The 11,713-nt window shown below is 57.6% G+C and overlaps 7 protein-coding genes across 7 annotated transcripts; 1 reads left to right on the forward strand and 6 right to left on the reverse strand.

The window, feature by feature from the left end:
- Positions 1 to 165: 165 nt before the first annotated feature.
- On the reverse strand, positions 166 to 1,712 carry BDZ90DRAFT_261278 (hypothetical protein; the record flags this gene model as incomplete). The annotated part of the gene is made up of 5 exons (XM_025508360.1): positions 166 to 239; positions 322 to 447; positions 519 to 772; positions 1,325 to 1,364; positions 1,439 to 1,712. The coding sequence occupies 5 exons, from the start codon at positions 1,710 to 1,712 to the stop codon at positions 166 to 168; spliced, it is 768 nt and encodes a 255-aa protein (XP_025361077.1).
- Positions 1,713 to 2,018: 306 nt separating this feature from the next.
- Positions 2,019 to 2,636, reverse strand: BDZ90DRAFT_227690 (hypothetical protein; the record flags this gene model as incomplete). Its single annotated transcript, XM_025504770.1, has 3 exons — positions 2,019 to 2,092; positions 2,176 to 2,304; positions 2,375 to 2,636. 3 exons carry the CDS (start codon positions 2,634 to 2,636, stop codon positions 2,019 to 2,021), a joined length of 465 nt encoding a protein of 154 aa, XP_025361078.1.
- A 969-nt stretch (positions 2,637 to 3,605) lies between these two features.
- On the reverse strand, positions 3,606 to 4,535 carry BDZ90DRAFT_39619 (hypothetical protein). Its single transcript, XM_025509553.1, has 2 exons — positions 4,149 to 4,535; positions 3,606 to 4,070 (listed from the first exon to the last, which is right to left on the reverse strand). The coding sequence occupies exons 1-2, from the start codon at positions 4,414 to 4,416 to the stop codon at positions 3,658 to 3,660; spliced, it is 681 nt and encodes a 226-aa protein (XP_025361079.1). The 5' UTR covers positions 4,417 to 4,535; the 3' UTR covers positions 3,606 to 3,657.
- Positions 4,536 to 4,798: 263 nt separating this feature from the next.
- BDZ90DRAFT_261280 (hypothetical protein) lies at positions 4,799 to 6,751 on the reverse strand (the record flags this gene model as incomplete). Its single annotated transcript, XM_025508361.1, has 1 exon — positions 4,799 to 6,751. One exon carries the CDS (start codon positions 6,749 to 6,751, stop codon positions 4,799 to 4,801), a length of 1,953 nt encoding a protein of 650 aa, XP_025361080.1.
- Positions 6,752 to 7,111: 360 nt separating this feature from the next.
- On the forward strand, positions 7,112 to 8,141 carry BDZ90DRAFT_233105 (Isochorismatase hydrolase). The gene has a single exon (XM_025506510.1). It carries the CDS (start codon positions 7,174 to 7,176, stop codon positions 7,999 to 8,001), a length of 828 nt encoding a protein of 275 aa, XP_025361081.1. The 5' UTR covers positions 7,112 to 7,173; the 3' UTR covers positions 8,002 to 8,141.
- BDZ90DRAFT_233107 (hypothetical protein) lies at positions 8,042 to 9,454 on the reverse strand. The gene is made up of 3 exons (XM_025506511.1): positions 9,352 to 9,454; positions 8,876 to 9,260; positions 8,042 to 8,788 (listed from the first exon to the last, which is right to left on the reverse strand). Exons 1-3 carry the CDS (start codon positions 9,385 to 9,387, stop codon positions 8,154 to 8,156), a joined length of 1,056 nt encoding a protein of 351 aa, XP_025361082.1. The 5' UTR covers positions 9,388 to 9,454; the 3' UTR covers positions 8,042 to 8,153.
- A 252-nt stretch (positions 9,455 to 9,706) lies between these two features.
- Positions 9,707 to 11,647, reverse strand: BDZ90DRAFT_233108 (putative DLD2-D-lactate dehydrogenase). The gene is made up of 3 exons (XM_025506512.1): positions 11,081 to 11,647; positions 9,860 to 10,993; positions 9,707 to 9,785 (listed from the first exon to the last, which is right to left on the reverse strand). Exons 1-3 carry the CDS (start codon positions 11,600 to 11,602, stop codon positions 9,756 to 9,758), a joined length of 1,686 nt encoding a protein of 561 aa, XP_025361083.1. The 5' UTR covers positions 11,603 to 11,647; the 3' UTR covers positions 9,707 to 9,755.
- Positions 11,648 to 11,713: the final 66 nt, after the last annotated feature.

Raw genomic sequence — 11,713 nt, forward strand, 5'->3', positions numbered from 1 at the left:
GAACAGGTCGGGCAGGCAGCAACGCCACGATCTCATTGCACTCAGCTCGCTCGATACGCGGCATGAAGGAGTATAGAAGATAATGTGGGAAAAGCAAGCTACCAGGCGACGCCAGCATCGCCCACCCCAGCATGTGCTTCGTAATGGCACGCAGCGTAAGCGGAGTTAGGGAGGAGCGAAGTACCAGATGGTGATCGTAGTGGGAAGCTTCGCGTACTCAAGCTTTCCAGGCCACTCGCCTACGAGTTGCCGTTTGGCAGATGGGCAGGGTCAGATACACTCTCGGCAGGGCTGTAGCTGCTGGAAAGCTACTGGACGTACAGTCATCGTGGCGGTCCATATAGTAACAATTTCCCAGATCAGAGTTGTCCAAGCACATTGCCCAGTGCCTGGAGTGGCATCCGCCGTCAGCAGCGAAGCCGTAACCGCCGGAACCGCATGGCGTAGCTACAGGTTGCGGTCAGCAGAGCCTGCGTGTCAGCTCTCCGGCCGAGTCAAAAGCATGCCTCGATCCTTACCCATCTCGAGCGTCTTCGGCGCCAAGAAGCCATAATCCGCGACACGGGCATTGCGATTATCCCCCAGTTGAGAGCTACAGTTATAAATCGCGACCTCGGTTGACTCCGCCGAACCGCTCTTGTTGGCTACGCAGTAGAGTTTGTACTGATACGTCGAAGGGTTCTTGGACCCGGGCTTGTAGGTACATACGACGTGTTTGGTCAGCGCCATGCGACCAACGCATGCGAAGACGAAGGCAGCGGGGATCAGAATGCTGTGAAGCATTTTAGCAGGGCTGAGCGAAGGTCGTCCAGCAGCGAAAGGGAGGATGAGGAGCAGATCACAGGTCAATACGCATGCTGAGATGCTTTGTCGCTCGTCGCTTGTTCGTCCGTCGGTCGCTCGTTCGCTCATTCATATGCTTCAAGGCAAATGAGCCAGTTAGACACGTGCTGAGCCACAATGAAAGACATAGGGCTGTGTTACAGTGGCTCGCGCTTGCCGTTGGGCAGGATATCAAATCAGGAGCCGAATCAGGAGCCGTGCTACGGAGCCCCCGCTCAGCCATCTCGCAATGCATTAGTCGGCGGGATGGAACCAAATGTGCATCTTCTTAGGCAACTGATGCCATTCAAATTGCACTGGCCACTCGCCTGACCGAGCGGGCCAGAGGGGGCAGCGCGCGAAAAGCAGAAGGGTCAGCACTCGTGAGAGCCAAGGGGGTTCACCGCTTTACGCACAGTCGTCGTGAGATTTCAAGTAGTAGCAATCGCCCGCATCTGAGTTCTCCAGACAAGCCGCCCAGTGGCGACCAAGACAACGGTACTTATCGTCCACGCCGTATCCCTTGTCGCCACACGGAGTCCCTATTCGGCGAGGTGCGCGGCGCAACGTTGTCAGCTCATCAGTCTCGCTTGCCTTCATGAGAGTCGATGCTCACCGATCTCGAGCGTCTTCGGCTTCAGAAAGCCCCAATCGGCCACCCTCTCGTATGTCTTTCCGATGATCGCCAACTGACAGGTGTACTCGGCCACGTCCGTAGAGTTGAGCGGGTTTTCGAGTCCTGCGGCGCAGAAGACCTTGTAGCCGAAGTTGGCAGGACTGCCGGCTCCAGGCCTCCAGAAACAGGTAGCGTGCTTCGCGTCGGCAAGGCGCCAAGGAGGAAAGACCGTGAGGACCAGAGCAAAGGCGAGGTGGAGTGCAAAGGCTAGCATCACGGGTCTTGGTACCGTAGGAGACTCAGGATATTGAGATAGTGAGAAGGAAAGGACAGGTCAATGCGATCTGATGTACTCTGAGATTCTGCTCGGCTGAAGTTTATGATCAAGCCCTGGACCCAGGGATCTCACGCAGCGAAGGTAACCGTTGTCAACAGCAAATGCACACTACAGACTGGGGCGGGGCCTACAGTGGAGCGAAAGTGCGGCCAGATTTGAATGCCATTCACAGTATTTGCAGGCTGCAGGAACCGTAGGGGGTCACCTCCGTCGCTTGCGCTGCGGCGCCCTCATAGCCTCGCATCACTTTCCCGCCTTAAACCAGATATCGACGGCGCTCGGCAAGTCCTTGAACTCCGTGGTCGTGGGCCATTCGCCTGAGTGGGTGAGTCGGGCAGACAGGGGCGTGAGAAAATTGCAGCCCATCCCTATCTAAGATGAGGTCCGAGGAGCGACGTACAATCATCATAAGCGCCGACGTACCAGCATTGGCCCGAGTCGGAGCTGCCCAAGCACATTGACCAGGTATGGCCGTAGCAGAGCCCGTTGCTGACATCAGTCCCGTACCCATCGGCGTTGCAGGGGCAAGCTGAGCGTGTGTCAGAGGTGTCGCTTCAGCGCTTGCACTAGGTCTGCTGTGTGGATCCCCTGCGACCCACCCATCTCGAAAGTCTTTGGCTCTATGAAGCCCCAGTCAGCGACCCTGAGAGTCGTGTTGCCCTGAAGGTCCGAAACACACTGATAGATGGCTACGTCAGTGGAATTGAGGGGATTATTTTTGCCCGCAGAGCAAAACTTTTGGTACCCATAAGTCGAAGGGCTTTTAGGCCCTGGGGAGTAATTGCACGTGAAGTGCTTGGCCACGACGAAGCGCCAGCCGAGGACGACAAGGAGATGCAGAGAAGACGCGACGGTGAGCATGATTGGCGATGTTGGTCGCAGCGACTACAAGGTGATGGAAAAAAAGGAGCGTAGGACATGCCGCGATGCAGCATCTTTGATTCTTTCACTGGACGCAAGAAGAGCAGTTGCACATCTCAGCCCTCTGCCCTGCTCAGCATTTGCGATCAAGCGGAATGGTTTCTTTGGGTGCTACTTGCACTTATTGGAAGCCCGCAGACCGGTGTTTCTTCGGCTTGCTCCCGATGCCCCGTCCTCTTGCCCCAGTCCCCAGAATCATACCAGATATCGATGTATACCGGCAACTGTTCAAGCTTGAAGCGGCGAGGCCACTCGCCTGCAGCAAAGGGCGGTGAAGAAGCGTCAGCTTAATGCGTTCCTCAGCGAGCTAGCCGGGGGCGAGTTGAACGCACAGTCATCGTCCGCAGACATCCAAAAGCAGTTTCCTTCTCGCGAGATGCCAAGGCACATGGCCCAAGAATCCCCATAGCATTGGTCGTCCTGATCCCGACCGTACGCTAAGCCTCCACAGGGACTCACTGAGGGAGCGTCCGGAAAGGCGAAAAGGTCGGGAGAGGTGAGCAGTGCACCCGATGAGCGACGAGATGAAGCCGCCGGTACCAACTCATGTCCAATATTTGGCCAATTTTCCCCCCAAAGCTGGCCACCTTCGTTCCTTTGGCTCCAAAGTAGCCCCAACCACACCGGTATTCGGCAGTGACACCCATTTCGACAGAGTTGCCCAATTTCGCCTGGCAGAAAAGCTCATAGCCGTAATGCTCCGGACTGCCGGGGCCGAGCTTCCACGAGCAGGCGACATGGGCTGCCAGGGCAAGGCAATGAAGCTGCTGGAGAAGGGGAAGGACAGTGAGCGTCAAAGCGGCGAGCGAGAGAGCCAACATGGGAAAGGGGATATGGAGTGGGGGAAGAGCAGATAGCCAAGACAATCAGTCAGATTGACAGTGCGATAAGATACGACCGCAGAGTCACAACCGTTATTTGGCTCCATGCTTGCCCTTTGCTTTCCTCGAGCCTCCTCGCACTACGGCCTCAAGCGGAAAATTTGTCCTCTGCTGCTAGATCCGAGTGTCAACAGTGGGTGCGAGGGTCCGGTGAGGGCTCGACTGTCTCTCCGTGGCAGCCGCAACCCGGCGCTTCTTCTTTCTCCCGCCCCCGCCCGAGTCGTACCAGACATTGACGAACGTGGGCAGCTCGTCGAAGTCAAAGAGACGGGGCCACTCGCCTGAGGCGAAACAGCGGAGGATGTTGCTGTCAGCTGATCGTCGTTGCAAATGTGCTGCTTGTACTGTATGCTTGCTAAGTGCGTACAATCGTCATCGGCAGACATGTAGAAGCAGTTTCCATCTTCGGACCGACCTAGACAGACCCCCCAATGGGCCGAATAGCATTCGTCGTCGAGGTCACGGGCATAGGGGAAACCGCCGCAGGGACTGGCTGAGCGAGCGAGAAGAGCGAAGAGCTCGGCTCAGTAAATTCATCTTCTGTCTCATAGAGCTGAGCCGCTAGTCTTACCAAAATCGAGCGTACGCCCAAGATTCCACCCCCAGCTGGCCACCATGACACCAGGTGTCCCAGCGTAATTTTGGGAGCACTTGTACTGTCTCCACTCTGTTCCACTGCCCAGCTCTGCCTGGCAAAAGTGCTCGTATCCGTAGTCTTGAGGACTGCCAGGCCCAAGTTTCCAGGAGCAGGCGACGTGCGCTGCGTGGGCGTGATGGGATTGCGCTTCGAGAAGGGTAAGGATGAGAAGCAGGATCAGCGTCAGCGTGTTGGAACCCATGGGTGGTACTGAGCAGGGTTCAATAGGCAGGGACAGGAATGTCGACAGCGCAAGTAGGTCATAGCCGCAGCTGTCTTTCTTTTTGCCCCTCTACTGTAGAAGCTCAGGTGGGTCAATCGTATCGGATGATCTCGGCTGGAATTCTTCTGCTCGCCGGCTCGACGGTAAGATTTTGAAACGTTCTAATGAACGAAAGGCAAGCAGGCGCGCCTTCACCAAGGGATTGCGCGGTATAGTTCGATGGTATTGATACGCGACCGGATGCTGGGTCAGCGCGCCCTGATGGGCAGAACAGGTCGTGGGTAGTAGTGGTCATTGTGGTAGTCCCGAAGCGTTCAAAAGCGCTCCTTGTCGTCTCGCTGCCGTAGATCCTTGGCCCTGCTTACCGCAACCAGCCGCCAAGGCCCCACCCTCCTTGCGTGCCACCACTCGCTGGAAGCCCATCCTTCATCACTGCTGCCTCACCCTGCTGCTTCCCACCACCAGGCGCAGAATCAGCCCTCAACAGCTTGAGCCGCGCCAACGCTCCCTCATCCCTCGCCCTATTTGCGTCTTCGATGATCTCTCCGTCCTCTTCATGCACGCCGAGTCCGGGAGATCGCAGCGCATTATAAGCTGAAAACTCGGACGAGGCGGGCGTAGAAGGCTTGATGACTGAGGGTGAGCGCGCATGACCCGTACTCAGCAGCATCGAGGCCGCGGAGGCGGATTGAACGCGCCGATGTGGTGGCGGTGTTGGGTTGACTGCCATGAGGGGAGGTAGGTCTACAGGAGCGTTTTGCGGAGTGACTGGAGGCGGGTCCGATGCCCACCTGTCTTCGGCCTCGAGCTGCTCATGCACGTCTTGCAACGAGGATGAGGCGGAGGTAGAAGGCGCAACACTCGATGGCGCGAAATACGTTTGGCTTCGCCGATGCTTCGGCATGGGGCCACGAGCGGGCGAGGCGCTCGTGGCAGCCGTCGTTGTGGATGCTGCAGCTGTCTTGCCCACGCCCAGTAGTGATGGAGTTGATAGCGGGGCAGCGAGCGAGTCTTCTGCGCCGCTGCTCGAGCTGCTGATGACACTCGCCGAGCTCGACGCCCTTGCCAGCTTGGGCGTCGATGCAGCCAGGCTGGTGAGCAAGGCTTTTGCATCCTGTGTACCACCGGCAGTGGCATTGGGGTTGCTGCTGCTCGCGCCCCCAGCCAACATCCTCTCTAATCTCTTCGCAGCCGTCTTCCCAATAGTAGCACCAACATCTTGTGCCTCAACGATGCCTTCTAGCCTAGTCGATGGGCTGACATGCACCTCTGGCCTGGCCAAAGTCCTCCATCTAGTGCCCCCCTCCCCGCCGGACAAGACGGCCCTGTTCGACGCTATACTGGTGGACGCAAGAAGTCCCTCCATCTCGCGATTCACCTTGAGCAATGCATCCTCCATGGAGCGATTACGCTCCAGCTGAGCCCGAAGCTCCCGCTCCCGCTCTTCGAGCTGGGAGTCCATCTCGCGTTGTCTTGCTTGCAGGGAGGAGAGGTATTCACGATCGGATAGGGTGGAGTGGAGTAGGAGGTTGGCTGCTTGCAGGGCTACATTGGCAGAGACGAGGGCGGCATTGAGGGCTGCATCGCCCTCATCGCTTGAATCGTCGTCGCCGTTTTGGCCTGATTGGTCTTGGTATCCGGCCATCGCTTTGTGCTGCAGCGCAGTCATCTCGCCGCGCAGACTGTGTGATGAGGCGGCCGAGGTAGAAAGCGTGCAGCCAGTCGAGCTTGGCGTATCCAGTGACGAAGAGGTGATGCTCCCGCGGTACGAGTTCAAGTCCTCGTCTGTCGGCTTGATGAGGTGCTCACCGCAGATGCCGAACTTATCCCTCAACGAGCAATCTCTCTTGACCTCAAGCGGACTCGACTTGCCCTCTCGCTCATGCTCCGGCACCTCATCTTCACAGTCACAATCCAGCGTAGTCGATGCTGCAGTCCAAATACTCCATCGCTGATTGTTCGCCACGCCCGAGGTACCAGACGAGTCCGGGTCGACGAGAGTATCAGACGAGATCATCCGCGACTGACGCCACTGTTGCTGGCTGGAGCGAGGGGATGTCGTGCGCGCCTCACCTACCGAAGAGGTCGAGGTCGATGCCACTGAGGCTATGGATCGGGTGGATCGAATCGTTGCAAAGGGATCGCGTGTTGATCTTGTTGACGAGGCAGCGTGGGCGGCGCCGTGTTGTTTGGGCGTGGGACCCGGCCTTGTCTTATGCGGATCAAGCGAGGGGGAGCGAGAGGATGATGGTGATGACGAGGCGCGAGACGGACCTTGCGTTGAGCGCAACGTCAGAGGAGCAGGAGGAGCCATCTTCGCAGACTGAGGATGCGCAGCAGCAGCCGCTTTAGTCTGTGTTTCGGGTGAGTTTCGGATGCGCCGGCGGCGACGTCGGGCGAGAGGTCAAGCACAGCGGCTCATCCACCCAGCGAGCTTGGTGAGAGGAGTGAGCGTCGCGCTGGTCTGTAGGTGTTTCTGTTGTGAAAGGGAGATGGTTTGGATGATGGTAGGGAGCTGAGCGCACCCTTGTCAATTAGTGATCGTATTTTTGGCCGTCAAAGCGGCACCGGCGGCGGTTGAAGCCCCTGGACGGACAGGCAGGCGGCGGAACGAGCGCAGGCCCATTGCTGCTTTGAGCGCCGCCCTTTCCCCTTTCCGCCCTGGAGGCTTTGGCTTTGACATCAGCACCAAAACAAGGCAACCTCAACTTCCTCACGAAAAGCCCCTTGGCAAGAATGGCTGGTCTCATCCTCGTAGATGTCCAGTATGACTTTCTGCCTGGTGGAGCGCTCGCCGTCAAGGAGGCGGACACGATCATCACGCCTATCCTCGACGAGCTTCTCCCGCCCGCCTCGGCCTCATCGAGCTCCCAACAGCCGTGGCGCACCATCGTAGCGACGCAGGACTATCATCCGGTGGGGCACATCTCTTTCGCTTCCTCACATACAGGAGCCAAACCGCTCGATACGAGACGCGTTAGTCATCCCTTGATCAAGGGCGAGGAGATAGACCAAGTCATGTGGCCAGACCATTGTGTGCAGGGTACCAGGGGCGCCGAGATTGAGGATCACGTCGCGGCCAGGCTACGGCAGATCAAGACGTCAGAGCGGGAAGCGCCGGACATCATCCTGGTTCAAAAGGGTACCGACCCGCACGTAGACGGGTATTCTGGTCTAAGCGACAACGCTCAGTCACGCTTTACGCCCTTAGTACGATATCTCTCCTCTCGCCGCCCCGACCCAATCGACGTGGTCGTCGTCTGCGGCCTGGCGACTGATTATTGCGTACTTTACACTGCGATGGACCTCGTCAAGTTTGGGTACAAGGTCCTACTGCCCCGCGAGGCGACCAGAGGAGTCGATGCGCAAGGAAGTCAGGAGGCGCTGGACAAGCTGGAAGCTGCTGGAGTCAAGGTAGTGCAGACTGCGAGGGAGGCAAAGGAGCTGGCGCGGCAGATGGTGAAGCAGCTCGAGGCTAGAAGCGAGGAAAGCTACTTGGGCAAGTTTGAGCTGGAGCAGAAGAAGGTGTGGGAGGAGCAGATGGGGAGACAGAGTGTGCAATGACAAGAACTTCAAGCAAGGAAAGACTCGCATCCTGCTGTGACAGAGCTGAAATGGGGTATAGATCGCGTGAGGAAAGCGCTGGTATACATGAGGAGAGAATGGAACGGGCGGAGGGTGAGAAGAGGCTAGATCTCTCTTTGCAGAATGGCGGGCTACCGATGATCATGGCCCTGCTTCGGCGAAGGCATCACCGTACCAGGATGAGGTCCTGCGCCTTGATCGCTATGGCATCGCCCTTGCTGCGGGCAACCACGCTTGCCATTTGCCAAGTCGAGCCAACTCGTCGAAGTCGGCGCAATGAGGATTGACGCATCTTGGTTCTCGTCGTCTCCACTCCCAGATTGGCGTAGACCGTACGCTCCAGTCCAGGATAAGACGTTTGCACCGTCAGCTCGCTCAGCATAGCGTACCGGTGTTGCTGCTCCTTGTTGGGGAGGTGGAAAGGCGAGCGCGAGTGCGAACTTCGGTCGCATAGATGAGGTGGCGGAGGACGGGAGAGCTGCAACCTTTTGCTGATGCCAGAGGGCGCAAAGAAGGGACTCGCGCACCCAGACAGGAGCGCGGGCCAGGTCGTCTTGGTCTCCGTCGTCCTCGCCGTGTCCGCTGATGAGTCTGGCCTGCTCTACGTCGAGACGCTGCATACCGTCGCATTGAGGCAAGAGGCCGGCCGACAGGCTCGTCTGAGCAGCAGTTTGGCAGAAGTTGTCCTCGAGAAAGCGGGCCGCCTTCCTTGCTGCGACGTTGATGGGAGAATCACCATTCTTGAGGAGGTCGAGGGTGCGCATGGCTGTGCGTGCGAGCCAGAAGGGAAGGATGTATGCTAGTCAGCTATTGAAGTGAAGCAGTCGCGTTCCAACTGGTTCGAGCTACTCACACTCCAAGGGCACTACCACCTGCACATCACCGGTCTTGAGCCATTGATGAACGGTGCGCAGCGAGTAGATGAGAACGCTCGAGTCGACTACAGTGACCTTGGATGCCGGATGGGCATTTGTGGCGCTGTGAGAGGCCTCATTCTTGAGTCTGGAAGCTCTGCCTCTACATGCCCTGGAGGCCAGCCCGTCACTTGCCGCAAGCGTTGTCTTTGAGGACGACGATGTAGCAGTCGCGGTTGCTGCCTGCTGTGCATCCTTCCCCTTGTTGAGCCTCCTCCCGATGGAGCACCGATTCTTTTCCTGCTTGGACGCTTCCACCTCCTTTTCCATACACGCTACTCGGTGCTGGAGGAAGAGGGCGCCCATCGCTTTGCACATTGAGTTCTAAGGGGACGAAAGGAAGGACAGGCCCACAATCGGTAAGTATCGTAAGCCACACGGGCTATATCGGCGGCTGTCTGAGACTGATCCTCACTTTGTCCTTCTCGACAGCTGTGCTGTCAGGCGCCATGATGGCGGTGGAGGGATGACTGTCTCGCTGTCGGTGATGATGGTACAGAGTCAAGATGGAAATGACGGCACGGCGATGAGATCAAATGTCCGTCCGGCTGAGCGCTCAGTCGAGCCGCCGGATGGGCTTGCCGAGGCCGCAACGAAATCAACGACTCCACACAAGAGGCATCCTCACCAGACTGCACATCACAAAGCGACTATGCTCCAAAGTACAGTAAAAGCTTCGGAGCCATTTGTCGATATCATAGATTACAAGATCATGGCTTCTGCGCCACAGACAAAGCTTGAAGGAGCTCACCGCCTTGTCAGACGAGGTCACCCCCTCCTGTCCACCACCTTTCGACCGTCCTAAACTGCCCGGTCGACCTACTTCGATGCCGGTTGTGACGGAAGGTACTGGAGGCGGAAAAGAATTCTTGGTCAGGATTCTACGCCTCGAGCAGATTCGCTTCTGGCTCTCGCGGACTCACCTTGTTTGGATTGAAGATGCCCCTCTCGTCGAACAAGCCCTTTATCCTCTGCATCCACTCGACGCTCTTCTGCCCCTTGGTATACCCAATCTTCTCAGCCTTCATATAACCGAGCCCATGCTCAGCACTGATAGATCCTTGCACCCCACTCGTCCACTCGTAGACATACGGCTCGATCAAGGCCTCGATCTCAGGTGCGTAGGCCTCGGCTACAATGTTGATGTGGAGATTCCCGTCCCCAATGTGGCCGTAGCCTACCACGTCCTTGATTTGCTTGTCCTGACCCAATACGCCTGCGTCGTTGAAGCGTTGTCGGAGGTGCTCAACCAGCTCGTTCATCTTGGGAATGGGCATGGAGAGGTCGTACTTGTACACGGCTCCCTTTTTGCCCGCTGCCTCTGCGATACTCTCCCTCAATGACCAGAGAGAGCCAGCTTGGCTTTCATCCTGCGCCATGACACCGTCTGTGATCATTGAGCTCTCCATCAGCTCCTCGAGAAGACCAGAAAGCTTCTCGTCATCGTGATCCTTATTGCTGCCGCTGGTTTCAATGAGCACGTAGAAGGGGTGCTTGGCCTCAAAGGGGTTCTTGATGCCGTGATGCACGACGAGGTTGAAGGCGTCTTGGTCCATGAATTCAAAAGCGGACAGGATCTCACCGCAGTGCGACTTGACGCGACCAAAGACTTGCTGCACGGCATCGAAGGAGTCGACGGCGAAGACTGCTACATTCTGTGCAGAGGGGCGTCGAGGTGTTACGATGGAGACGCCAGTGATGAGTCCGATGCTGCCTTCCGAGCCGATGAAGAGCTGCTTGAGATCGAAGCCCGTATTGTCCTTGCGGAGGGTGCTGAGTCCGTCGAGCACTTCGCCATTGGGCAACACGACTTCGAGGCCGAGAACGTTGCCATGCAAAGAGCCATATCTCAGGAAGCGAAGCCCTCCTGCATTGGTGGCTACATTGCCTCCGATGTGGCAAGACCCCTTTGCGCCCAGATCGAGGGGCATCATGTATCCCTTTGCGCCAATCTCTCGGTCAAGGGACTCGAGGATGCACCCGGCGTCGCATACAAGGGTGCCAGAGACCTCATCGAAGGAACGGACCTTGTTCAGGAGAGCCGTCGAGATGATGACCTGCAGCGAGAAGCAGAGAGAGGAAAGAGAGGATGAGCGGGTCTGCGTGTCAACACTTGGGCCTCGCCCTCGGGCGCTCGTACTCACCTCATCCTCCACCGGCACGCTCCCACCCACGAGTCCAGTGTTCCCGCCTTGCGGTACGACTGCGATCCTCTTCTCGTAGCAGTACTTGACCACATCTGCCACCTCCTGCGTACTCTTGGGCTTTACGACCAGCTGCGAGCGCCCCTTGTACTTGTTCATCCAGTCGGCATTGTAACCGTCGAGCTCGTCTTGGCCTACAGGCTTGACGCCACAGGACGAGTCGGAAGGTTGAATCGTGGTGAGGAGGGATGACGAGGGGGAAGAGAGGAAGGAGGCAAAGGCGGTGATGTCCTCGCCGGTCAACTTTGCATATGTGTGCGGTGAGGCATGGGTAGCGAGGGCACGGCGTGGCGCAGATGGATTGGCTAATACTTTGGAAGGGAAGACATTGGTGCGAGGCGAAACGCGAGGAGCTGGAGTGGCCGTGCTAGTGGTGAAGAGCCGTGAACTCGAAGTCAAGGCGGCTCGAGAAGGGAGCACGACTCTTCGACCGCCGATTTTTGCAGCGGGAAGGAGTGACATGACGATGTAGAGGTGATGTAGGGTAAAATCAAGAAGTCAGTCTAGTCACCCTCGTCACCATTGCAACATTGCCGCTCTTGCCGTCCTCGGTCGCCTCGTCTCGGATCGGAA

This window comes from Jaminaea rosea, assembly GCF_003144245.1.
Source record: "Jaminaea rosea strain MCA 5214 unplaced genomic scaffold BDZ90scaffold_10, whole genome shotgun sequence".
NCBI classification, from domain to species: domain Eukaryota; kingdom Fungi; phylum Basidiomycota; class Exobasidiomycetes; order Microstromatales; genus Jaminaea; species Jaminaea rosea.

Coding starts and splice junctions, on each gene's coding strand:
- BDZ90DRAFT_233108 (XM_025506512.1), bottom strand. CDS start 11,602: ATGTCACTCCTTCCCGCTGCAAAAATCGGCGGTCGAAGAGTCGTGCTC. Junction 10,994..11,080: donor GCGTGCCGGTGGAGGATGAG/GTGAGTACGAGC, acceptor TTCTCGCTGCAG/GTCATCATCTCGACGGCTCT. Junction 9,786..9,859: donor GCATCTTCAATCCAAACAAG/GTGAGTCCGCGA, acceptor TTCCGCCTCCAG/TACCTTCCGTCACAACCGGC.
- BDZ90DRAFT_233107 (XM_025506511.1), bottom strand. CDS start 9,387: ATGGCGCCTGACAGCACAGCTGTCGAGAAGGACAAA. Junction 9,261..9,351: donor CAGCTGTCGAGAAGGACAAA/GTGAGGATCAGT, acceptor TCGTCCCCTTAG/AACTCAATGTGCAAAGCGAT. Junction 8,789..8,875: donor GGTGGTAGTGCCCTTGGAGT/GTGAGTAGCTCG, acceptor TCGCACGCACAG/CCATGCGCACCCTCGACCTC.
- BDZ90DRAFT_233105 (XM_025506510.1), top strand. CDS start 7,174: ATGGCTGGTCTCATCCTCGTAGATGTCCAGTATGACTTTCTGCCTGGT.
- BDZ90DRAFT_39619 (XM_025509553.1), bottom strand. CDS start 4,416: ATGGGTTCCAACACGCTGACGCTGATCCTGCTTCTCATCCTTACCCTT. Junction 4,071..4,148: donor TGGGCGTACGCTCGATTTTG/GTAAGACTAGCG, acceptor TCGCTCGCTCAG/CCAGTCCCTGCGGCGGTTTC.